This window comes from Pholcus phalangioides, unplaced genomic scaffold, assembly GCF_987345545.1.
Source record: "Pholcus phalangioides strain wild (caught in Gottingen) unplaced genomic scaffold, Ppha-v1.0 ptg000020l_1, whole genome shotgun sequence".
NCBI lineage: Eukaryota > Metazoa > Arthropoda > Arachnida > Araneae > Pholcidae > Pholcus > Pholcus phalangioides.
This window is the reverse complement of record NW_028301613.1, coordinates 9044557-9072437: the sequence shown is the minus strand read 5'-3', so window position 1 is coordinate 9072437 and position 27881 is coordinate 9044557. Positions and strand designations below refer to the sequence as shown.

The 27881-nt window shown below is 34.3% G+C and overlaps 1 protein-coding gene across 2 annotated transcripts in view; it reads right to left on the bottom strand.

The window, feature by feature from the left end:
* Window positions 1-27881, bottom strand: part of LOC149070940 (transformation/transcription domain-associated protein-like) — a 271954-nt gene that overhangs the window by 11496 nt on the left and 232577 nt on the right. For both annotated transcript variants that reach the window (XM_089248856.1, XM_089248857.1), the window contains 7 exons: window positions 25784-25896; window positions 22375-22664; window positions 16588-16677; window positions 16319-16400; window positions 9089-9196; window positions 5963-6187; window positions 1078-1263 (listed from right to left, as the gene is read on the bottom strand). In XM_089248856.1, coding sequence (XP_089104982.1) covers window positions 1078-1263; window positions 5963-6187; window positions 9089-9196; window positions 16319-16400; window positions 16588-16677; window positions 22375-22664; window positions 25784-25896 — 1094 coding nt within the window. The remainder of the gene's footprint in view (window positions 1-1077; window positions 1264-5962; window positions 6188-9088; window positions 9197-16318; window positions 16401-16587; window positions 16678-22374; window positions 22665-25783; window positions 25897-27881) is intronic.

Genomic DNA, 27881 nt, shown 5'->3' with positions numbered 1-27881 from the left:
AGACAATGCTGTTTTTTTTCTTTTCCTCGTAGCTGGTTGCAAAACTTTCAATTGTGCTTTTTTTTGTTTTTCCTCAAAAAATGATATTTTTCTTTCAAGCTAAAATCCTGCATTTTTAATTGTTCTCCAGCGATTTTGAGGAGTTAGAATGGAACAATATGAATTGTGATAATTTTTTTAATGAACAGTACGTTCCACAGATCCCGTAAAAAAGTCTTTCAGTTGGATAACTATGAATCTGATCAACTGAAAAAAACTGACCAGGACTGAAGGAAGGTTTTTTTAAATCTCAATGCACGCGCGCGCGCGCACACACACACACAAAAAAAACCTTTCGGTGGAAAAAAATATAATACAAACCAAAATCATATGAAACTACAAGAAATTTTTTCTTATGTTATGATATTGGTCCATTTCATACTTTACAAAAATTATACCATTATCTGCGACTCCAATAAGCCCTGTCTACTGTTTATCTTGAAACACAAAGGCCACTGTAACATGCTGGTTAGGACTCATTGTCTTATTTATGGTTTTTAACACAACATTGATTTTGTTGTATTTGACAACGCCATAAAGAGTGCATATCTTTTGAGAATCACTGAATAAAAATAAACTGATGTCTATTTCCAATGCAATATATACCAACACATTAATTGATGACTAATACCACTAGTATTACTTTACTTCTTATGTTTACCTAATATTTAAAGCTCATTATTTTCTGTTATATGATGCTAGATATAATACCTGGCACTCCCCTGGTTTTCTTTACACTGAGAGTACCAAAGTAGTGACCATTGTAGAAGAATAAACATGTCTAAAATGTATTGTTTTGGAACCAAGGTAAACATTCCAAAGTCATTGGTGAAGCCCAAGAACTATTGCTGCCTGCTAGGTTTTCTTGCTCGATTTGGGCATTTCTCCAGTTCTGACGAACTTTCAAAGTAGTCTACCATTCAAGCCGTATCCTGTTTGGTATGTATGTAAACTTTTGTGAAGATCTGTCCACAGATTGTAGATTTGCATAGAAAAAGCCACATGTATACACATACACATGTTTTTTTCCTTACATACCTGTTTCCTAAATACCCAGTAATCAGCTGAATTTTCATATGTATGCCTTGCCCAACTTGAAAGGATATTTTTTGGCACTCTGTTTGCAAGAATTTTTTTGAGAGCTTCCACTGGACCAATTTCATTTAGGTTATTACAGAAGTCAGACATTGGCTCATCAAAGTCTATGTCTATCCTAGAGCAACCCTGAAAAATTCAAATGGTTGTAGATAAAGTAGATCAAATGCAAACCCAATAAAAATATAGACCAAATATATTATTATGTATAGTGCTGCCATTTGTCATAATTTTTTTTAAACTATGGGTGGAGAACATGAATGAATAATTGTACTGTTGTAGGCCTGTTGCTCTCTGTAGCGAGACTACTTAAAGAGAAGATTGGTTCGGATTCGCACCTCGAAGTTGGATGGCTGAACTAGTGTACAGCCAGATTATCAAGTGTCTACTGTAAAGTGAAATCCTAATACAACGATACTCTGCAGATCAAGAAAAAAATATCATTGTAGAGAGATTATAGAACGGTTTTTCAACCTATGCAGAGAAAGGACATAGGTGTGCTGCAAAAATTTTAGAGGAAATCAACTAAATTATCTTTTGAAGTCAGTAAAGTTCATAATAAGTTAAAATTTTATAAAAATGAATGGAAATTATTTTTTAAAGATCCTTATCATATCCATTATACAAGCAATAAATACTATATATCATTGTAATAAGCTGGTGGTTTCCAGAGTCTGCAAGTGTTTGACGTAGTGGAAAAGATCACAGTAAAAACCATGGAAGATAACACCCCAGCCAAAAAAGTTTTTGCAAGTGGAAAAAATTGAAAGAATTTAAAATTTGAACTTTTATGAAACAAGGCCATAATTAACTTACTTTACGAAGGTGAAATATTCAAAACCAGATTTTTTTTTTACCTATAAAGAATCAGCAGTTATCCTTTTGATTAAATGAAAGGGTTGCGATAAATATGAATAAACACCATTTCTGCCAAGCAGGCTGTCTGTAAACAAGTTCTCAATAAAACATGTCTGTTCACGAAGCCCAACAACATGAAAGATAACACTGGAGTGCTACAGGGTGTTTCACGAAGGACCCCTAACTTTGAAAATAAATAACTCAGAAACAATGATAGATAGAAGCATGAAATCAGTGGTATGTTTATGAAAAAAACCTTAAGTATCTGATACACAAACCTCAAAAATTTAGTTACAAGTTGTGCCAATAGATGACGCATCAGGCAGCATTACCATAAGTAGGCTGTACATAGTAGGTAATGCAAGCATCCCTTGTTCCATTCACATCAAAAGCGATTCAAAATGTGCACCTTTCACACAACACAGATGTTGCAAAAGAAGAATGAAATTGTCAGTGACTCTCTGCAGTGTGTCACCGGAAATCGACACACAAGCTTGACAAATAGCCTCCTCCAGCTCGTCGAGTGTTAAAGGATTGTTGTGGTCAACAATGTCCTTCAGTGTGCCCCACAGAAAGTAGTCGCAGAGTGTGAGGTCAGGCCAGTCCATGCCTTTTCCCTTAACTGTCGAATAGTTCAACGCAATAACTCTATCATAGAAATATTTGTCCAGAAAGTCAAAAACAGCTTGTGTACGATGTGGACGAGCCCCATCTTGTATGAACCACACCGTGCCTGGTTGATTGTCCAATGCTTGTTGAGTGGCGACAAATTATTTCAAAAGCTCAATATACCAGTCAGGCGTCACCGTTTCTTGCAAGAAAAAGGGCCCTTTTGCAGGAGATTGCGCCCAAACAGTAAGTTTTGGGGAAATGGAGTGGTTGTGCATGAGACAAATGTGGGTTTTCAGTACCCCAAAATAGCCAATTGTGTCTGTTAATGACACCATCCAGATAAAAATGTGCCTTGTCTGTAAATCATATTCGGGCGACATCGAAACCAGAACATGTTGAGCATCTCATTAGCAAAATTCTCTCATTGTCATTCAGCTCGAACTGGTATGGTGTGCCGGCATTGAATCTTTTACAGAAACATGTTGTATAATGTCTTCCTCAGGATTCTGTATGTGCTGGATGGCGTGATTCCGGATTCAGCTGTAAGTCTGCGGACAGAATTATTCAGATGATGCTCAATAACTGCAGCAAATGTCGTTGCATTTTTAAGTGTAATGATGGAGTGGGTGGGACCCATATTTCCAACTAATGCATCGGCCACATTGTCTGTCTGTTGATATTTTTTTAATAGCTCACAAATTGTTTTCCCATCTGGCCTTATGCGACTTGAAATCACGTTTGAAAACTTCTCCTTGTGGCAGTAGGGCTGTGATTTAATCTCTCTCTCTGTGGTACTCCAACACAATATACACACGTTCCTCCATGGAATACATCACTTCTGGAATTTCTTTCACTATACGCTAATAGCGCTCACATTTCAACGGCAAAATCTTCACCGACTGCTCTCGTGTCTGAGCTCTCTTTATACGGATCTGTAATGCCACCTGTGGCACCATCTATCGGCAAATGGTTCCAGGCACCCCCCCTTTTTTTAAATTATCTATTTCTTGCCGTGTTCGTAGGATAGGGGTGGTTTCTGAATTCCAATAGCCGATAGCGGAGGGTGTTGACATAAGTAATGTCTCTTTTTCACCCACACCTACTTCCTTCCCCCACAGCAGAGGCTGTTCCTCCAGATGCCCCTTCAGTGTCTCTCCAGATAAATATAAATAAGCAAGAGAGAGAGAGACCTACAATGGTTTAGGCTTGCAGTGTATTTTTTTCTTCTGTGACAGTTGTATCTTTCTTTTCACCAGAGATAGACACGCTAAAACGTTCTCCGTTCTTTTTGGCAATAATGCATAAAGCACGTTATTGAAAAAGAAGAGGAATTTTGAATTGCAGGTGGCTTGATGGAGCAACAACAATTAATAAGTAATAGAGAATCAGATAGTTCTACAACGTCAAGTGGGATTCCATAGAATGGGAATCTGTGAAAAATGACTAAAACTGTATAGTGATAATAAGTGGCATCGACGTATACTGTGCGTTTGGGTGGGTGAGCGACGGAAATTTCGGCAAGAAAAGTGAGTAAAAGAATTCTAAATTTTTCAGTATCATTTTTATTATTATTTGGGGCTATTCCCAAATTCAAACGTGAAAACCGGGTTAATAGGAGTTACTAAGATACTTTTCAATAAAAAAAAAATGATTTCAAAAACCGCACTTTAATTTCTGAAAGTATTGACAGTGATTTTTTTTTCATTAGCTAATTTTTTGTTACTAACTGACTGCAATTTTTTCTACAAGCATTACGTTACACGTAAAAAATATTTTTTTCTGCCCGATTGGCGAGAACCAGCCATACCTTACCGAGGCTGCGCATTGATACATAGGTTAAGAGGCTTTCGTTGTCATAGCAACGAGTGATGCGGTTCCCTCGTAGCTTCCTCTTCACTGCAAAGTTAACCTGAAACGGACTATAGTCTACTGATATCATTGGTAAAGCTTAACCCTTCATTCAGTGAATTTGTTTACTTGTTCAAGGATTTGAAATATTACTAAAAAGCTCAACACTACTCCTGTTCATAAAACCAAATTTATGTGAATCCAGTTTTTTCAACAATATTAAGAATAAAAACCGGGGTGCCAAATCAAAAGTGAAAAAGCAAAAACAAATTTTTTATTCACTAAAATTTTTTTTGGGCAATGATTTTCGCTACTGTAGGAGGGGAGCTGAATCTGAGGTGAAAGGGTGAAAAAAAAAAGTGGTGTTTTTTTTGTTAGGCATTGTTGGAGGGGTGTGCGCAAAAAATAGGTTAGGGGGGTGCAAAAATTAGGTCCTATACAGGTAAAGGATTTGGTCTTGAGTTGCTTCTCGGTTAAAGTGAACCTGGCAACATGAAAAAGGTTGAAAAACACTGAATTATAGTCATATCAGAAGGCAGCATTGCCATCATAAACACATAAACAGCTAAATTTATGCTGTTTTTGATATCATTCTCGAATCAACATTATTAGTACAACTGGAAAATGCACATGAACCATTTATTTCCAGCAAAAAAAAAAAAAAAAAAAAAAAAAAAAAAAAAAACCACACACACACACATATTATATGATTAATTAATTAATAAAAAGTTATAATTGATTAATTAATTAATGAAATTCAGTTGGACGTTTTGTCTTTGTAAAGTGTCCTCAATACAATTCAGCACACACACACCAAGTAGCAGTATCCACAACTTCATTCAACATTTTTGGTGTAACTCATAATATATACAGGGTGCATAGACAACAGGGCGTATGGTATTTTACTGGCCTGTTTCAGAAAAAACGATTATTGTTGAAAATATAAGGAGGATAATTTATTAAGATATAAAAAATAATTTCAAGCAAGATTTGAAAAATATCATAATAGAGCGATTTATCAAGAATTGTTATCATAAGGTTTCGATAGATAAATTTTACAGCTTATATATAAAGTCGCCACAGTGGTGGTCGGCTGGAGTAGGTTTTACGTAGTTTCCTATTTTCAGGAGCAAATGCTGGCTCATCTCCTGGTTAAAAAGTCTTGCCACTGAGAGAAATAGGCCTAAAATTATCCCATTGTTCAGCCATCACACTTCAGTCAAAGTTAGAAAAAATTGATGGCAGATGACAGCACTACAAAGAAAAAACTTCGATTTAGCTTCACAACACGTACATGTACAAAATGTACCAATTCGTTAGAAGATCTGCAAACAATATGGACGAAGTGTATGTGTGGTTTAGTAGTAGGTTATATACAATATGCAATTTGAATTCAACAGAAGATACAAATATCATTTCTTAATGAAATATCCTCCCTACCAATGCTAATTAAGCCACGAAGCACTCGTGACTTATAAAACAGCATTTGATTTGTACTAAATTTTCTTACTTGTTTATATATATCAAGAAGTGATAGTGATGGTCCTTGATCTTCAATGAGATAAATATATGGGCTTATAGTGATTTCTTGTGGGTCACTGAACTGTAATAATCTTTTAGAAGCCTCTTTATGTTTAGAGAGTGGCTGATTGAAAAACCGCTTCAACTGCACCAATCGTTCTTCTTTTCTTCGGCATACCGGAGTCATATTGCTTATAGCAAGATAGGAGTATTCCTACAAAAGCAAAAAAAGGGAATCATATGCCTCAATCTGTATCATATCAGTAGTATTAGAAGAAGAATTTGTGGTATTTCACAAGCGCTTTAAATTTTACAGCTTTAAAACTAAATTTCTGGTTGACACAAAATTGGTTCTGATGAGTAGAAATTTACAATAATACAAGAGACTTCATATTCTTTTGAAATATCTCAAACAATGTTTCATTTATTTTTTAGAAAAAAGATAAAAATATTAGGGAAAGGCAATTTTAATATCTGATAGTACATTGTCAGATGCAATTTAAGCTTTGTTGTGCAATACATATACAGTGAAATGACTATATAACGATATTCAGAGAAACATATTTTTATAAAGGAGTTATCCTTTAAAGATAATATAATAACCCTTAACTGGCGTGCATTTTTCATCTTCCTACCCCTTGAGAAAGAAATGCATCTGGACCCATCTTATTTTCAGTGCCTTTCAAGCTAGCTGTTTACACATGTTTGACAAATTTATGATGTTATTCTGATTTTTCTTCCCTCTATATCATTGATCTAAGTTTCCATGGGGTCAAAATGAATCCTACAAGCTTTTGTAGGAAAAGTTTACAAAGAAGCCCATTAACACTGAGAATTAGACAAATGGAATTTAAAACATGTAATAAATTTAAAATAAATATAGTCTCTCAATCCCGATATAACATTCCCATTTAGAACGTTTTCCTACTTAGAGGTTGGACCACCAAAAAAAGTCGTACTAAGTAATTCTCATTACAATTTGAAGTATTTTCCTGCTTACATTTTTTATGATGGTTTTTTGAAAAACTCTATACGCAGAATCTACTGTCACAAAGTTAGAGACATTTATATATTTACTAATAAATCAATCTATAAATCCCCTTCCAATTGATTTTCCATTTCGTTAAAAAAATCTTAGCTCTATCAATAATATCTTCCAGTTAAATTTGAAGAAAGTGTGAGATTCTCTCTCTCAGACACTTATCTTCTGATTCCCTATTTATATAAATTCTTGCTTCCTCTCTTTGCAAGGTTCTTCTCTTGTGTTTTTGACTAATTTATGATGTTATTCTACTTTTTCTTCCCTCTATATCATTGATTGAAGTTTCCGTGGGCTTAAAATGACCCCACCACACGGGGTCTGATGGCCGGAGTGTTCAAATCGCAATGGCATATCAAAAGATCACCAGTTTTTTCTATAACAGTTTCAAATCAATGGTGAAACATTGGTTATCCTAGGTGAGCATGAGGAAAGTGTTGTTAGTGAATTGCATGCGAGAGCTGTGTGATCAATATTTCATAGTGTTGTTTGCAAGTACTGTGTTTCCGACTTCGAATAAGAGTAATTTTGGCGCTTGTGAAAATATAGTAAATATCATTTTAATTTGTAAGTTGAGTATATTTTAATCACATCTGTTCTTTTTTAGAATTAGAAAGTTCCAATTAGAAAGTTGTTGACCCTGTCTGTCCTGATGGCAACAAAAAAAATTCCATGTTTCTAAATATTCAGAGATATCTGAATTCAAAAACGGAAGAAATTTGGGAAAGAATAGCATTAAATGCGGAGAAAAACCATTTCACATGCGTTTAACACGCGAATTTCTTTCAGACAACCCTATACAATAGTTTGTCACTTTTTTTAATGCTGCCAGTATATGGGGAAAACCTGAGCAATGCCAGGTATTATTGATAGTTTTTGATAAAATCTAAAATGTAGAGAATAAATTGTTTATGATTTTCAGTACTATAAAAAAAAGTTTTTTTTAATTTTTTAAATTGTATTCAATAATGGGCTCTACTTATGCTTTCTCCACAATTTTCCAATGCTGAAAAAAATTTTCCTCATTTTTAGCAAATGTTGAAATGGTGTTCCGTGCACCTCTATATACTTTGTTGAGTTCACTCTGAATTTTTCGTGCTTGTAGTTTTTTTTTTCAAAATTTCAACTTTTGAAACTGAGTTCCGCCAAAAATAATCTCTGCCACAGACAATATCAAAACTCCCAATATATAAGATTTTTATCCCTATTGGATATTGAAAATATCCACACTTTTTTGACCATGAAAAGAATGAAAGACCTTCATTGAAAACACCACTAAAATGATAGCCAGCCAAGAGGTTTCAAACATTTATTCTTCACATGCATGTCACTCTCTCCCCCACAAAGGAGAAGAGAGACCCATCATAGAACACGAAGAAAAACAGGATTGTCGAAATACCTATGAACAATGTAAAAAAATTCTTAAAATTGGTAACACACAGGCAATTGTAAAAACCAGTCATGGTAAAGGGACAAAAATCGTAGTCGAGTTGAGCGGAGTTAAGCCAAATATGTGTCGAGTAAGAGAGTTTCCCCCTACATTGAAAAAAGTATTAGGCCAATCAAGGGAATAATAGATGTCGAGTTATCGAGATTTAACTGTATATGTAATTTTTTTACTATGATTAATTGCGATATAAAATTTTTATGATAATTATGACTTTAAGTCATTAAAATAATCTTTTTATTTGAAAAATTCAACTAAGTCTTGTTGAAAAGGGGGGGGGGCGAATGGGACATTTTATAAAAAGTTGGTGTGTCAAAATTACGGGAATAACTTGTAAAATACAGGTCATATGGTCATATTTTATAAGTTTCCGCACACGAATGGGAGACATACTGGACTGCGGACTGAAAAAGTGTGCAACCCTGATTTTTAGGGTCTCTTTTATGGTAATTTTTTACGATTTTTTAGGTTTACAACATCCAGACTTTGCTCCTAACTATCAAAGTGCCAAAATGAAAGCTTTGGTCAAATCAGCCTAATTACTACCATTCATTTTTTCTTCAAGTTGATATTTTTCTATAACCAGCCTTAAAATTAAATCAACATTAAGACTGCATAAAAAAACTCACTTTTCCATCATCTCCTCTGATACAGAACTTTCTGGCATATGAATTATACTTTTGAACAATTTTTATTTCCTGCATGAAACGATTGATATGAACAGGCTGTACATTTGGCTGAAACAGAACAGATATGAAAATATATTTTAACTCAATTAATTTATTATATTTCAACATATAATTCACATTTATCAAATCATTTATAATATATATATGCTTCATTCATCTCAGTTAAAAAAATACTTTGTTTATGAAAGTGAAACCTATTTTTTTGTGTACCAAAAGAAATAATCATGAACAAACATATTTTTCCTGGATCTAACTAGAAAAAAATGGCACAGATTTTTCATTTTCAGACAGTCATTATGATTCAAGACTTTTATTGCCCTTCCAAATTAGCTAGCACTATAGGAAATAGTGAGGAGACCAGCATACAGTAAAATTCAAATCACAGATTCCGGTTAATTCTCAAGTATGTGGATTCAAAGAATCAATTGAATTTGGTGATGTAAATCTCATCTGTTCTCTGCATTCCAGGATCATTTGTTTCACAAACTACCTTCAGATATCTGAGGATGACGTCACGCTCCGTTATTCATACGAAGGTTTTTAATAGAGATAGGATGAATATTTAGCTGCTATTCTGTATTCTGCCCTTTTGCCGAACTTTTGGTTTGGCCGAATATCTGTGTAAATCTTAGCACAACAAACTAATTTTAAAAAATTATATTAATTGGAATTTTTCATATAAATTAACAATTTACTGATTATATTTTATTCAGAGGTGCATACCTATCCCTTTCTGCGCAAGAGGTTATGTCAGGGTGAATTTCTAGGATAAGGAAAACATAAAACTGAAAATAGAATCCTAACGCAATAATGTAGAAGTGGAACATGAATTATGCAAGTTCACAAACTGAAAAATGTACCTAGAAAAGAAATGTATTGAGCTACTGAGAGGGGCAAAGAACATCCAGAGAGGAAAAAAAAAAGTGAAATTTTATGATGCATTAATACTTGAGAGTAAATGCAGGTTGATATTTTTTTAATTAGATGTAAGATTGTAAAAAGTGTTGGGAAAAAAAATTGATTCTTTAAGTACAGTGATATCTTGGCTAATAAACACTTTGGCTTAATTTTCCAGCTAAAATTAATTTTTGTGATTTTTCTGCTTTGGCTAATGAATACAGATTCAGCTAACAAACATTTTCGATGATATGTATGCATGTACTAACATAAGATATCCACATCAATCATCATCAGAATTATTGTCACTAGGGTCCGGTTAACTCATGTCCACCTCAGAATCTTTTTCTTCAGATGTACCTGTGCTTCTCTTTCTGAAATTCTTTGAACCATTTCATATGAAATGAAAGGTTCAGCCAAAATAGAAAATGCATTTAAAGGGAAAAAAAAGTAGCCTATGTTTTCAGAGCATGCGTTCTTTCAGTGCAAGACTCTTAACATCAAGCTGAACAGTCTGGGAGATCACCTTCTCCATCTGCATGTATCAGACTCAGAAATGAGCTGACCAAATCACAAATGGATGGGGACACATGAACTCGATTGGGTTGTGTCAACACGAGCTTTATAGACTAAAGCTGGTGTTAGTTGTGTTACATGCTGGAAAATAAAAAAATCAGTGTCGCTCATCTTCCTGTATATTCTCATTTATACAATTTTGAAGCTATACATTTTAGCCTTCAATCAGTTTTCGCCTTTTTTATAGCATCCCTTGTTGTTTTAAAAAAAACTAATCTTTACATTTGTTACATTTTTGGCAGAAGATGGAATGAATCAAACAATTTTTCCATAGAAACCTATGGGAAATCACGTTCGGCTAATGAAGTGATTCTGGAACAAATCATCTTTGTTACTGAGGTATCACTAATACTAAATCACTATTATTAAATTAATACATTATTAAATATGATTGTCAGTATCATGGCAACAAAAATCTTTTGGTTTTTGCTAGTTTTTAAATATTTATTTAAATAAAAAATTAAAATTCATATAATTAAAAAAATTAATTCAATATCAATCATTTGAAATTACCAATAATTTTATTTTCAATTAAAAATGGCAATTTTATTTATAATTTTGATTAATTTTAAGAAAATTGATATTCGACCACGACATTAGCCGAATATTCGGCTATTAGATATCTAAATAGTGAGCACTCATCACGACAAACTTAAACAGCAATTTATAATTAAAAAAAAATTAGAATAATAAACTTGAGACAAAGATCCTACTCGATTGTTTTCACACACCACTCTCCCCCCTCTTTTTTTTCAAATATTCTTGCAAATCTGGTCTACTGCGGTTTATTCCTTCTTCTTGTGCTCTGGAGCCTTATACCATATTGTTAAATCAAGGTTTTAACTGGGAGACGTGCATACAGAACACTACATACCCCATGCAAGATTGGGTTTACATATAAACACAAACTGAATTGTACAACTGAAAGCCGACGTAGATGAACCCAAAATTGCAAAAGAACCACGGCTATATGTGTTTCGGAACTATACGAAGTTCCTTCATCAGTAGCAGGAACAACAAAAGAAAAACTCCTTATAGCAGGAGTTACTCGCTGTAGTAGACAAAGGAGTCAAATTCAAAAAGAGTAAGCAGTTTTTCTTTTTTGTTCCAGCTACTGATGAAGGAACTTCGTATAGTTCCGAAACGTGTATAGCCGTGGTTCTTTAGCAATTTTGGGTTCATCTAAGTCAGCTTTCAATTTTATTATCTAACCCAAAAGGGTAATTCATTTCTACAAACTGAATTCTCCTGTATGCGTCTGGGAATGTTTACAGCTATTCACTGGCAAAAAATCTCGACAACGCATCAGCACGACAAATTTTTGCACTTGGGCAATGTTCAATTTTTATGTTGAACTTCTGTAGTGTGAATACCCAACATTGCAATCGGGAGGATTGTGGTGAACATTTTGTCTAGTATGATAGGAGGTTGTGATCAGTATACACCACTATTTTTCTGCTCCAAACAATAATGATTCAAACTCCACATAATAGCAAAAGCTTCTCTTTTTACTGTGGACCAGAACTGCTGAGTTTTGTTTAGCTTCTTGCTAGCACACACTATAGGATGCACTTTACCACCAACCTTTGCGATAGAAAACCAACACCAATCAGAGATGCATCAGTATGGATTAAAAAAGCCTTGTTCATATTTGGAGTAATCAAAGCAGAGGCACTTGCTAAGGATGACTTCAACTTGTCGAATGCAAGTTCATGAGTTTCCTCCAACATCAGGAATTTTCCTTTTCGTTAACACTGACAAAGGGAATGCTATTTCAGCATAGCTAGAAATGTACTCCCGATAGTAGTAGCAAAGCCCGAGCAGACTTTATAGATCCTTCTTCGTTCAGGGCCTTGATAGTCAAGTGATGGCTTTGATCTTTCCGTGATCTGTCTGATGTTTCCTGAGCCTATGATATGTCCAATCTCTGTCTTTGCAAAATTACACTTTTGTTGATTCACAGTAAATCTTAACTTTTTCAACCTTTCCAGGATGATGCCCAGATGTTTCAAATGATTATCCATATCACTTGAAAATATCGCAGTTGTCTATGTCTGCCCTTGCAAAATCTTTATATTGATCTAATGCTTGATTCATTTCTCCCTGAAAGGTGGCTGCAGCGTTTTTCAATCTGAAGGGCATCACTTTGAATCTGTATTGGGCTCGATGGGTCTTGAACTAGGTCAGATCCTGACTTTCTTCTTCCATAGGCATTGCCCGAAAGCCTTTCAGCAAATCCAAAGTGGTTATAACATTCGCTTTCCCTAAACTATATATCAGTTGGACAGTATCTTCCATAGGGAAATCATCCATCTTTGTCACAGTGTTTAGACATATGTAATCATTACATAGAGGTAATCCCCCGTCTTTCTTATTCACGCAGACCACCGGATGAGCAATCTCTGATGAACATTCTTCAATCAGATCCGAGTTCATCTATCTGGGCATCCACTTGTGATTTCAATGCTTCTGGAATCCTGTAAAAATATGGCTTCTTCCGTTCTTTGTCAGGTTCCAGTCTTGCTTTATGGCTGCCAACTTTTGCTTTCTGTACTTTTCCAGTAAATATGTCTCGATGTCAGAGAAGTAAATCTCTCAATTGACTCTGTATTTTCACTGGGAGGTGATTCATGCAAACCTCGGAGGTATTATCTGCTGATGGATATCCAGAATTGATTCTAGGTGAGCTTGAATCTCCCCATACTTTTGATCATCCTCGAAGATGATTCCTACTGCATTCACTTTCACAAAATACCTCCTGCATGACAATGTCGAATTTTCCTATCCAGCAGTTTCACTTTGTACGAGTGGAGAGGATGGAACTCAATGACTTCTGCAGGTCCCACCCATCGCACATTTGTTTGATGAGTCTGGGATCAGCAGATACACTTGCTCGCCCACTTGAAATTCTTTTTGAACCGCTCACCTGTTGAAATAATCTGCATACGTTTTCTGTTTGCCTGCTGCAATTACTGACGCTTGGTCTGCCGCACATTTGAAATTGATTTTTTGTTCTTGTAAGTAATCTACAATGGGCTTGTCCATGTTCAAAGGTATAGGGACATCGCAGTACCAGCTGGACTTGAGTACACTCAGTTTCCATGAATTCTTGAGTGTGCTTCGAAACAAAATTAGCACCTTGATCACAAGTGATTACATTTGGCATTCCAGTCCTCTTAAAAATACTCAATAACGCCTCACACGTCAACATTTCTGTCAAGAATTGGAGGGGTGTAGCCTCCGACCATCAAGGGAAAAAAATGTTTATCAACCACAAACAAAACATATTTATGTTTGCATGCAGATGGGGAGGGGGGGGGGGGGTTCAATGGGTCCAATGATATCGACATTAACGACTTTGAATGGTAACCCAGGTCACAGCACCGGCATGATTGGAATTTTGTCAATGGTTTTTTCCAGACTCCGTAGCTGACAGCTTTCACAGGATTTACAACATCAATTGCCATATTTGGCTAATAGAAGCTATACCTAATTCTCTCGATAGTTTTCTTTTTTCCCATATGACCACCAAACATGGATTCATGACCTAATTTCAAAACCTGTTGCCTTCTGCTTTCTGGCAGAACTAATTGATTAACTGTTTCACTAGCAACCTTATCTTTATGAAATAACAAGCCACTTAGTACAAAAAAGTTTTCTTTCCCCATGGATGTGTTCTTCCACAGCTCTTTCAATGATTTACATCTGTTTTGTTGTGTACATAAGATAGTGCTCTGCAGATTCCTATCACTATATCCAAAACCAACTTCATTCTCAGTGTCAGGTAGAGGTGACACCTTGTGCTCTTCTTCAATAATTGTGCACATGCCCTCCTCACTTCACTTTGTAACAGGAGGCTTGTGCTTTTCCCTTTCAGTGCGGAAGGACAATTGCCCTTCTTCGGTGTCTGCAACCTCACAAAGTAATCGATGTACACTGAGAAATTCAATTTTCTGGATGTTATTCCAAAACTAATATTTGGAAAGAAAAGTGATTTGTATCCTCCAGGAATCGAACCCGACCCCTTGCATACTGGGCAAGTGCACTCACTAACCAATACACCAGAGACACACTTTTCAATTCCTTATAACACGCATTAGCAGCGTAAAGCGCTGAGTGGAGACATAGCAGCCTCCCTTAACAGTAATTTTTGCCCCAGTTGACGTTTTTATATTAAGATATGGTTTTTTTTTTAATCACTCATTGAATTTTTTGAACTCGCTTTTTAATCACATTGAACACTGAATGCAACAATACGATATAAGGTTCCAGAGCACAAGAAGAAGGAATGAGCCTTAGGAGACCGGAAATTGCAAGAACTGAAGTGGACATTCGAAATCAGGGGAAGGGAGAATGATGTATGAAAATGATCAAGTAGGATCGTTGTCTGAAGTTTATATTCTTATTCTAATTTTTTTTAATTAATAAATTCCTGTTTAAGTTTGTCATGATGAGTGCTCACTATTTGGATAACCTAGGATCACTACAATGGCATAGTCGGTCGGAAGACAATATTGTTACATCAAGGTTTTAACTGAGAGATGTGCATACAGAACACTACATCGGCCAAAATCACTATTTGTCCCATTCCTAGTTTTTTTAACAGCTGATGAATTCAGGAAAGAGAAAATTCAACTTGTGGGGAATCAGACCCACATCCTCTCACTTTCTGGGTGACCAATTAAATTTTCCTCTTTCCTAGATTCATTTTCACATTAGCCAACTGTTAAAAACCTTCGTATGGATAGCAGAGAGTAACTTCATCCTCGAATAAGTAAACATCTGGTGGGAGTGTCAGCAGTTATGAGCTTTGGTTGGTCAGAGTTAGGTCCCATTCAGCGCACACGAGCTCTAAGGAGAGATTGAGTATTGTTGCCTTTGCACTCTAGTGGTCTAGGGCGCTCAGTCAGAAAGTGAGATGACGTGGGTTCGATTTCTCGCAAGGGCAGTTGAATTTTCTCTTTCCTAGATTCATCTTCTAATTAGTCAGGTGTTAAAAACCACTATACCTTCAGATAGTTTAAACTTGATATTTGTTACCCAAAGTCTTGATTTATTAAAAATGTGAGATACTAAGTATTTGCCTGGATTAGATGAGTTGAATGGGAACACATATATATAACAGGCTGCAGAGTATTTTTGTGCTCCTTGATCATGTGCAAAAAATTGAATATTTTTCACTTCAATTGAAAAATTGAAGTACAGATTCACACTGGAAAACATGACGTTGCAATATATAAAAGCCACAACATATTTCTTCAATCTCTAAGCATGCAAAGTACAGCATCTGTACAATCTGTATTTTATATTAGATTCTTCATTTTGGTAAGGCCGGGATAACACTATAAAAATTTTGTAAAAGCTTTTTATAAAACTTGAAAAATACAACCAATAAGCATATCAGTTACATCGATATGCTATTCAATGAGAAAGTGTAACTAATGAACTTATTGGTTGAATTTTTTAAGTTTTATAAAAAAAAACTTTTATCAAACTTTTATAGTTTAATCCCGGCCTAACAAATATTTTGATTTTTAACCATGAACGTCCTGTTTTTAAAAGTTTTATTCAAATGTGTTATTTTTCATTTATATATATAAAAAAAGCAGAGTATTTAATAACGATATTGTTGCCAGACATGCTACTTTAGTTGCGAGCAATTTGTTATGACTCTTACACAAATTTAATAAATTTTACCTTTGATCCTGGAAGTTCTATGGGAACAATATCCTGAGAGAACTGACTCAGAAAAGAACATTTCTCTACAAGTAGATATGATCTATAAACCAGAAAGATAAATAAAAGGTTATGAAAACCCATTTGTAAAATAAAAACTTCACAGTTTAGATTGATGATTTACAGAAAAGTTAAAATTTGAACTTGAAAAACATACAATTCAGAAACGTATTTAAAATCTAAATAGAAAAAAAAAATTCTCTTGTCTAAATTCTTCTAATGGAACTTACTTTGGAAGAAGTTTGACTTTTGCTTCAAGATATTTCACCCAGATTTTCACTTTTTTAATAAAAAACATTAATTTCATGCCTCCAGATTTACTGAAACAAAAATTCATAAGATATCAAAAATAAATGAATGAAACTATCAGGTGAAAAGCAAATAAAAAGAATCAATACAAAATGGAGTCTGTGAAAAAAAATGATTATACTTCCTTACATTTGTACACCACTTAAACTGTAATACTCAATGACAGTGTTTCATAAAAGGGGTGACAACAGCTGCAGATACTATTTATGTGATTACACGCAGGGCCAGGCTTCGGAATTTTGCAGCCCGGTGCAAAAAAAATTGTCTGCCCCTCCAAAAAAATTATATGCAGTCACTCCCCAACTTATAAATTTTTTTACTTGTGGACACAAATCTTGAAAGGGAAAAAATGTTTCAGAAAAGAAGTGGCACATTTCATTACATTCATTTTTTCATTATTTCTGGAATGCATCGATAGTTGAAATCATAATCGGAGCCTGGAAGTTTAGGAACTAAAAATGGTCAAAATTGGTACTAAAAACTGTACTAAACTGTAAAATACTGTAATTTTGTAACTGTAAAACTGTAAATTTCGTGGAATATTCTTTTTCTGCCGTTTTTTTGACCATACATATAAAAAGTGAAGCGATCACAAGAGAAGGGAGAGTTGTTGGATTTTACATTCGAGAAGAGAACTCTGATCTGGTTAGCGTATATATTCTCTGCTTGTAAATACATGTAAAAATTACTGTTATGTGAATAAATTTGTAACGTCCTGCTAAGTGCTTCCAACCTCTGCTTATTTTAAGGACTTGTGAGAAATTATCCGGGAAAATATTGCTGACTGAGCTACAGGAATTGAAGCAAGATCGTTACCATTATGCAGTAAGAACCTTTTAAGCTTCCCTTACTGGAATCCATAAATAGTCTCCACTAAGATGGATTATGATCAGTGGTGGAAGACAAATGAACTATAAGTCCAGGAATATCTATACAGTATACAAGTGATTCCTCTTTCGCAAAAAATACCTAGTAAATTTTTTTTTCTTGATTTATGTACAAAGAAAATGTTGTTCCTGTATCAAGTAAATTTTTAAGTCATGATTCTAAAACTCGAGAACTTTCTTTTGAAAGATTTAAATCTGTACTAAATCATTTAACTCACTTTGTGCAAATTTTTGTGCTCCCATGTTTGTTTCTTGGCTTGTGTATTATTGCTTCATTACTGCTCAATTCTTCAGAATTAGATGATAAAGGAAAGGATGTAGGAGGTACAGGCACAGATAAATCAGGACCATGTGGTACAGGTCAAATAGCTGAAGTGATTTCTGGGTAGACAACATTCCCTTTGTTTTTGCTAGTGTAGCCTTTTATGTTGGTTAAACAGATATAGCAATCATCATGATTTGCTGGCTCTTGCCGTAACATTTGGAATAGCAAATGGAAGAGAGCTTATTTCACCTAAAATCCATTTCCCTAAATGTTCAGCACAAGTATGACACTATATGTGGGGGCCCATTTCTTGTCCTGATCACCAAGTTATCTTGAGAGTATCACTCTCAACTTCAGGTTTTATCACCCAATTTTCTTCTTTACGCAGATAAATTTCTTTCAACTGGCTGCCATTTTTATCTACGAAAGTGGTGTTTATTAAAAATCCTCAGAGAATTTTTTGCACCTAGGAAGTTAGTTCCTCAAGCAATACATGAATTAAAGGTTCTTTTCAGAATAATAATAAGATGCCTGTGAATAAGGTTGATGTTTTGTAAAAATAATGCTTTTACATAGATTGTCTTGTCTGCTAAGGCCTGACAAAGTATATGAATCGCTGGGTGTCACGTGCATTAAAATTTTTCACTTTGTTGAAATGTTTGCAATACAGGGTATTGCTCGATAACCCTGCAGAGAGACTGACTCAAGGTTAACCATCTGCTCATCAAGGTTAACATGTCTCGTGAAGATGTGTTGGGCAACATTCATCTTAGACTGCAAATTTTTGAAGTCATCACTCTGTGCTGCTGACTTTTGAAGAAGCAATAAATGTTCATTACTAACAATTCAATATCACTACCAAATGAATTTAAGCCAGCAGCAGAAGCATTGTGGAATTTATGAATTGAACATTCACCAGTGTTTAGCAAATTAGGATTCACTTTTCTTCAACTTGGCCTTCAATGACTTTGTGACGTTTGGACCATCACTATAACAGGGTAGAAGTGTTTAGTTGGAAACTTTGTTAGGGCTTCAACAATACAGTCCAACATATTTTGTGACGTGGCATGCCCGATATGAAATGATTCTAAATGCAGGGATGGAAAGAGATGAAGTCCATTTTGGAGGAGCAAAGAATAAGATTTGGAGCAGTTTTGGGGTAGCAAAAATAAAGTTGTATAAATTGGAGCAACAAAATTAGTGTTAGAAGAAAAAAACAATGAAGTAAGGCAACATTATTTGGCATTGATAACAAAAATGAAAAAAAGCAGCCGTATTTTCTTGACAAATTTTTCACACCAGTCTATTTAAGATTACACTTTTTGATTGTTGAGGGTACTATTTGCTGTCTAAAACAGCAGCAGTTTAAATGGGTTGAAAATTTTCTATAATAAGTTTAATCTTTTTCTTTCTTAAATTAGTAATTTATTCAATTGAAAAGTCTTAATTTTTGATATTTTTATACTTTACACAGTTGTTGTCACCTATCTTCCAAATCATAATGCATGGATATGTAACTGAGTGTAAATTTGTGTTACAGGTCCACTAATTGCAATGGTAACAAGTATATTTTTTTCAAAGAAATAGCCAATACTTGGAATTTAAAACCACATAAAGTCATATTTAGCCAACCACCACTGAGAAGTAGACAGGTGTCAAGCCACACCTTTAAAAGTCCCGGAGATGCTGAAGATATTCGAACACTGCCAATATATTGATATAGGCCTACATCTTACATTTTATTCTGTTAGAATGATATTACAGGATCTCTCATTACATTGTAATAGTTAGAAATTTAAAGGAATTTTTTTTAAACTTTTGACAATTATTCTCTTTATTCGCTACTTATAAGCCCCATTCACATCGGAAATAGAAAAAGTGAGTTTAAAACCTGCTTCAAGAGATTTTCAGCAATAAAAGTCATCAAGTGGGTCCTAGAACTCACAATGCTACCGCAATATGCACCGTATGCGAATGAGGCTATAGAGATACCTGCCTAGTGCAGATGGCCCTTGAGTCATCCACACTAACAAAGAGTGAATTAGTATGGTTTGAAAATCATAAAATCTTAAATGTTCTTTGGTAAATTAGGCAGTATTATGTGCTCAGGAGGTGCTATTATTTATGTTCCAAATGGAAAGTGAGAAACTGATGATGGATAAGCAATTGATTTTTTTCCCCCAATTTTATGAGCATGATCCCTTTGGTTTCTTGTTATACTCAGAAATAAATTGTTGAAAATTTGGAGCGAATTTCGGAAAAATCCACACGATCTTTGGTGATTCAGCACTCGTTACTTGGTGATATTGGCAATTTAACACGTTATTTGTTTACACTGACGACTTAACATGTTATTTGGCGAAGTTGCCGAATTAGAATTTGTAATTTGGCAAACTTGCTCTTTTACTTGTGGAATGAAATTTTTTTATGAAACATCGGGATTTGATGCAATGATAATCTACCATAGTAATTTCTACTGTTTGCAGTGGCGACTTTTTTCTTTTTTTCGTAGAAAATGGAAACTGACTCATATTTGGGCTTTAAGTTGAAAGACCATAGTAAACCATCTTCAGCAGTATGATCAAGGATAGGTTTTGCGATGGAATACATGATGGAATTGCGATTATCCTGATCCAATTTTCGGGAACAAAGTAAATCATGAGAACTTGACGGGAAAATTCGAAAATTGATTCTAAAATAATAATAATAAATCCACAACCTTCACCCTAATTTTGCAAATTTTTCTGGACTTCTGGCAACTTTTTCAATGGGAGATTAGATGGATCATCAGTTTGCCATGTTTGTAGCACTTTATAAAAAAAACTGTCTTGGGATGAAGTTGCGAAGGATAAATGAAAATGAAATATTTTAGGATTGAAAATGAAATATTTTAGGATTGAAAATGAAATATTTTAGGATTGAAAATTTTAGTTTGAATGAGAAAAATATATTTGAAGTGCTTGCAAAGCATGAAAAGCACACGTGGTTATATATATATAGCCTGAGAGTTTTCTTCCAATACAGTACTGAACTCTGCAGCTCTATTTTTCAAGGTCATGAGATAGCATGACTACGGAAGATGTGAGTGGAGCTGAGTAGAAAAGAGTAAAACACTTTCTTCTCAAAAAGAATGATCGAATCATTTTGCAGCTAGCACGAACAAACTTTTTTGGCGTCCTTTTCCGAAATTCAGGGCACACTGAGGCAAAATCGGCTACTCTGAGCAGAAAAAAAGTAAAATACATTATTGGTGCAGGATGGAACAAGAAGTTAATTTCGCGGCATAATTGACACAGAGTTTCCACCCCGGCATTCTGTTAAAAGGTTAGAAAATGTCATTCTTTTGTAGCTTAATAGTAGAGCACTTGCCCGGACAGTGAGAGATCAGACAGTGTAATTTGATTCCCCACAGAGGAATGTGACTTTTGAATTTTCTTTCCGAAATTACCTTCGCTTGGTATCCAGTCAGTCAATTGCACTTCATATAGTTTTTTAAATTTTGGAATATGTATCAAACCCATGGTTTGGAAACCAGTGATCTACACTAATTATAATTTTAAAAATATTGCAGATATGCAATTGATACTAGATCAGTTTTATTTTGAGTTGCAATGTTTTTGCTGCTCCAGCAAAGCAATCCCTTGAACAAAATTAATTTTAAGCATCACTCAAACACACATTTGTTGCACATTTTTCCTGCAAAGATTCTTTGTCTTTGTTATCCCCATTTTAATCGATAGGAGAATTTCAGACTGGCGACAATTTCCTGATTACTAAAGAAGAAATTATCACTTGGGGAAAATGGTTAACACAGATTTTCATGTAAATGAAGGTCCAATAATAGAGGTTTTACGATACTAACAGCAGACTGATTATGCATTCCTTTTATGGATACATGAAATATCACCCTTGAGTAAAGTTTCTGACTACGCTTTTCTATTTTGATGCTATTTCTAGAATACCCCTCAACGTATATGTACCTCAAAGTTTTTATGTACAGCTTTAGCTCAGCCTACAACCAACTGACAAAAAAAGAAAAAAAAAAGAAGTTCCTGAATGTGTTTTCAGTCAGTCAACAATCACTAATGCAGTAACTCTTTAATAGTGTGGTGTAGCATTCCAGCTGTAAGATTGGAAATGGCAAAAAAAAAAATTTAGGAATAAAATCATATTGAATGCAATATTAAACTGCAATGCACTATATTATACTACCATTATGGTTCGAAACTTTTGGATTGCAGACAGGGCGCCTGGAAATCTGAGTAAGAATAGTGCGAGATATTAAAAAATCTAATAACATTCATAAAAGTGACACAAACTTTGAGGATCTTTGCTTCAATGGGTAACAGAAAATTCATTAAGAACCGATAATATACTGACCTGAATCTTTTCCTACAAAAGTATTTGTGAGTGAATGCGTGTAATAAGAAAATACAACCATTTAGTATACAAAAATATATAAATTACTTATTTTTAAATTATATTAATGTACTGCGATTTATCATTCATTACAAATCACTGAAAACATGTTTTTTTAAAAGTTAAAAACAAGAGACCTCAATTCAAAATCCTTATGAAAGTGTTTTTTCGTCTCCACAAAGCACGGATCATTCATTGCTTCTTGGTATCTAGCTACACCATCTTCATCCATTTGTGTGGGAGAGGAGGGACTCTCTGAATTGATTCCAAACACTGACATCAATCTTTTCATGAAACTGAACATATTCACAGCTACAATGACTTCTAGTTCTGTATGGTTTTTGTAGGCATATGTATAACTTTCAGAAATACCCAGCTTTAATAACCGCAGGAGCTCTTCGTAGACATTTTCTCTCAGCATATTCATCTGAAAACAAAAATATATATCAATTTATTAAAATATCAATAGTATAAACACAAATCAAAACAAGTTATCTGCTTCAAAAAAAAAAAAAAAAAAAAAAAAAAGAATCAATCAATCAATGAAACAAGCACAACTCTGAAAACATAAATAAGTTAGGACCACACATATAAAATACATTCCTGCATGTATGAATTTGTTAGAAATTCCACAAAGAAATGTGTATGAGGCGCACTGCACAGCTAAATAGTGGCAGTAGGCCTATACATTGTGAATTCTATTTTTGTCTCTGTTGTCACAGTATTATTGAATGTTCTTTTGTCTTCCCACAGATGTTCACAGTCGTCAAAGGGAAGACATGACAGGACTCAATTAGCTACATAATATATAACAATAAATATCTTTCTACACATAAGACATATTTTATTGGAAAAACATTAAAATTTGACCTACTATGACCAATTCGCCCAGGGGTACACTTCTCGAGTTGCAAGGAACACTTGTATATGAAGGCTACACGTATGACCACTATATTTATCAAAATTTGGGATTTTTCAGAATTTTTATTGAGGAGAAAAGGAATAAAAGGTTCTGACAATAAGGACACGCTTTAAAAGAGACATTAACAATGGATAATTTTTATTCAAATTGTGGTAGAATATACAAGCAAGTGGACTGAGATTTACAAACTGAATATCAGAAATCTCTTGTTTACATTCATTCAATATGCATGTCTTACCCTGTTAATGCCACACTTTGATGAGCTTCCATATTGGGATATTTTGTTGAAATTGCACCAATTTTAAGGATATTCCAAGAGATTTTTTAAATACATCAAGAGAAAGCATGATATTGGATGACAAGTGTCCTGAATTGAGGACAGCAAAATATTATGACATATTTGAAAAAAAAAGTTTAAATGAAACAAAATTGAATTGTGTTAGTTATTTGTATTAAACCACAATCTAAGTAATCGATTACAAAACTGTCAGCTGCATGAAAATAACAATATAATGTTGATAATATAAAGTAGAAAACAAAAAAAAATTTAATTTAAGTTTAATTTGTGTTAATTGCATTTTTAATTGGGTTGCTGTATTTTTGAAACATATGACAACCATATTTTTATGGGCATCTTTTTATCAGCCACCTCGTTGGGCATTTTGCCTGTTGTGGCGTTGTATTTGTATTTGTATTTGTATAAAAACACCCAAAAGATAATAAAACACACCAAATTCAAAAGTTCATTTCTAAATCAGAAACGGCTTCTCAAGAATTTTTTTGATGTCAGTCTTTGAGTAGGGTTGTGATCTACACATGCTGCAATATGCATCTAGCTGCAAGGCAAATAAATTATATTACACAAGTCAAATCCTTGCTGCCCTCAAATGAGGACACTAGGTGGAAACTAGTTAAATATGTGGCAACAAACTTAGCCAATCATGTTTGCCAGCATCATGTCGTCAAGAGACTAGGCTGGGTAGTCAAGATTCTACCGTATTTTCTAACATTATACAGTGAAACCTGTCTAAGACGGACACTGTTTGAGATGAAAACTTGTCTTGAACGGAACTGAAAAATAGTCTATTGAATAATTAATGCTTTTCCAACTATAAGAAACCTCTTTAAGACAGAAAATGTATAACACAGGAATGGATGACAGATTTGGTCAGTTTTTAGGTAAAAAAACCTGCCGAAATGAAAAGAATTTTTGGCCAAGTGCAAGTTTTTGTTCTTTGGATGAGAGGAAGTTGGGTCATATTGATTCCCCTTTTGTAATGAAACTCTTTTACTTGTTGAAAAAAAAAGATGAATGTTTATTAACCATCTGAACTGGTTCTAAAAGTAAGGGGTTGTGCTTGCTCCACGCAGATTTACTATTCAAAACTTAGTAAAAGCCAGTATAGCATTTCATCTATGATGAAAATGGTGGCCTTGTTTCCCTGTAAAAATGTTGATAAGTTCCATTCAAACTAGTTCGGGAAAAGAATAGGCGAGGGAAACTAAATTATTGTTCACAATTTATAGCGATACAATGTTTTGGCTATTTATTTTATTCAGCGTAGAGATGGCAACCAGCTGCACAAAACTTGCATTAAATTTGAGCATGAAAGTGGAGTTCAAAGAGACCAAAATAAAAAAAATAAATAAAATAAAAATTCAAGTGTTACAGAAAGATGTAGAATTTTTCTTTCACAAATTTTATTGCCTGTTGATCTCTGATTGTGCCTATTTTTTAGAAAAAGTTATACGATTTCCCAGTTTTTTTTATTTTAAATATTAAAAATGTTTCACTTTTGACAAAATTAAAATTTCATTCTATTGCTATTTATATTGAATTTTAACAATTAGCAAATTAAATATGAAATTTCAAATGTAGAGGAATTTGAAACAGTAAACATGAAAAAACTCAAAACAACAATATGCATGTCTCTGTTTAATACTCCTTGACTTTACAGTAAATAGGGTGATACTCACAAAATTTAAATTTTGCTAAATTTAAATTTTGCTAAGTGATAGAAATAAATCACTGCATATATTTTTGTGGACCTTTATAAAATGGAAAATAATTTCAGTCTCTTTACGTTCGGTTTTACACAGGTTTCACTGTATGTAAAAAAGTTGTTTTATTCTGTCCAAATGTGATATTTTAAAAGAAACTGCATTTTTTGTTTTTTCAAATCCTTTGATGATATTCAACTTATATAATGGAAAAATGGGGAGTCATTATAACAAACATCAACCATCACTATCTTGCTTTATACGAATCAGCAGGAAAAATATATTTTGTAGATGTAACGGTTATCCCTTATAGATAACAGATAGATTCTGACAACTATCTTCTGTTTACTTTACTCAAGAAAGTTTACATTAGTCAATTGATTTGAAAAGCTGATGCCCTTTCCAATATGGAGAGACAGCATATAACATACTGTATAGTGAACAAAATAATAGTATTTTTTTTCCAATCACTTTTTACTTGTGGTTGTGGAATCCCATTGCTTCACTTTGATAAGATTTCAAAACTTGGCACCAAAACTTGCAAGAAATATAGCCACAATAAGTTCAGATCAGCCAGAGTTCTTACAATTAAACCATTTTAAAAATGCAAAATTTCTATTTACTTGTTGAACTACAGTTGTAAGTGATGATATCATCACTGGGTCAAAGTCCCGTTGAACTTGAATCACTTTGTTGCATCGAACCATCAAATCTGGCAGTTTTGTCGATTCACCATCTGTTTTAGAAAGAGAAAAAGAAGCAAATAGAAAAGAATGTACAGAATGAAAATTATATTTTAAACATTCATTCAGTCAAGGAGATTCAAAGACACTGGAATGATATAAAATGTTTAGATAAATTATTATACAGGTCTTTTTTTTAATATATATTTCATTGCTTTAAAGACAATATTTAAATGGCTGACACTATTAATTAGTTGACAGCGTTTACTAGCCTCCAAACATAATTTAAATACCAAAAATGCAGCTGACGCTAAGTAACTGAAATTTGTAATAACCCAGGGCTGGAACTAGAAGAGGGACAATGCAGGAGGGGAACTACCCTGGGCGGCAAATTTTAGGTGGGAACAAAGAGCACCATCATAAAATTATCAAATTTTAAAGTAGTTGGGATGCAAAATAAGATAAAAATTCTAGTTACAGCTCTGCATAACCTCACCCATCAGAATCCAATAAATATAAACATTCCAAAAATTTTATAGAAGTAACCCTCACTTTACATGATACTTTACAAATTATAACTTAATTGCACATTCTAACTTTTCAAGAGCTTGAAAAAGTTTTTTTTTTAAATTCACAGTATCACATCTTGAGAGTTTAAAATCCTGTGAAACGTGAAAATTCAAACAGACCCATTATATTTTCTCCTCATACAAATGAATCACATAAATACGAGTAAATTTTTCTCATTCGAAATAAAATTCTCTACAAAATGCACATCACAACATTTAAATACAGTGGAACCTATCTATAATGATACTGCAGAGACCTAAATAAAATATCGTTATGAAAGTTATGTAAATAGTGATTATTATTTTTTATTATTTGTCATTTTCACCTGTAAATAACCGGTAACCAATTTTTTTGTAAACCCCTCAAAATATTACCAAGTTGGAACATTTGGCGGCAGCTTCAATAAAGCAACGCGAGGATGCCAAATAAAAAATGTGAAGATACCTCTTAAATCTTCAATAATATTCTAAAAAGATGCCATTATATATAAATATGTGGTTCTGCTTCTCTGGAACTAACGCAGGTGTTAAAATTTGAGTCTGAAGACGAGCTATTATTTACAGGTCACGTTTCGTGAAGATCTCTGCTATTGCAAATATCTGTTTCTGTGAAGTCCTACAAATTCTTTGATCCTCTGCTCATTTCAAGGACTTGTGCAAGATTATAAGGAACAATTTGGTGTCAGAAGTGGGATAATTCAAGGACTTGAATGGTGAAGACGAAAGGAATGGAGATGGACAAGATGTGACAACAGCTGAACCAGCTGATGAATATTATGGGTCAGATGAAGTTGGGCATCGGAAGATATGAAAAAATCTGCAGCCACCATCAACACATCTATCGCGTCCGTCACCATCAACACATCTATCACCGCCATGAATGCCAAGATAGAGACTATGAGCTTAGCAGTCAACGCCTTCATCGCTGCCATCAAAGATGTCACCAACTCTATAGCTGAAGTTAAAGAAGATGTCGCCCCACTCTGAAGGGAGACATTGGCATCATAAAGAATGACATCGCCACCACTGTTGCTGGAGTGAAAGAGGAGTTTTCCCAGGAGATGAATTCCATCACTGAGAGAGTGAGTGTGGTAGAGGAGGCACAGTGAACGCGGTTGACAAGAAGCTCTCAAAAGCCCTGTTTACATGTGCAAGATTAGGGGGGTCGCTTTGGGGTGATTATTACCTGCATGGCAACTTTTTTTCCTCCTGGGGATAAAAAGAAAGGACAAAAATCAGTCAAAAGAGTCCCATCTCTGTTGCGGAATAATGGTGGGTGATTCCGACCTTCTCTCCCATAATCTTTTGTGCTGCGAAAACTACTGTAAGCTCCTTTGTCAGCCACCTTGAACCAATCACTTCCGTTCAACCCACGTAACCAGTGACGACTTCTGGAAAGAAGAGGCGGAATACCAGCATAAACGCCATGTAAACGGGTTGTAGCAAAAATTCCTGTTACGGGTAACTTC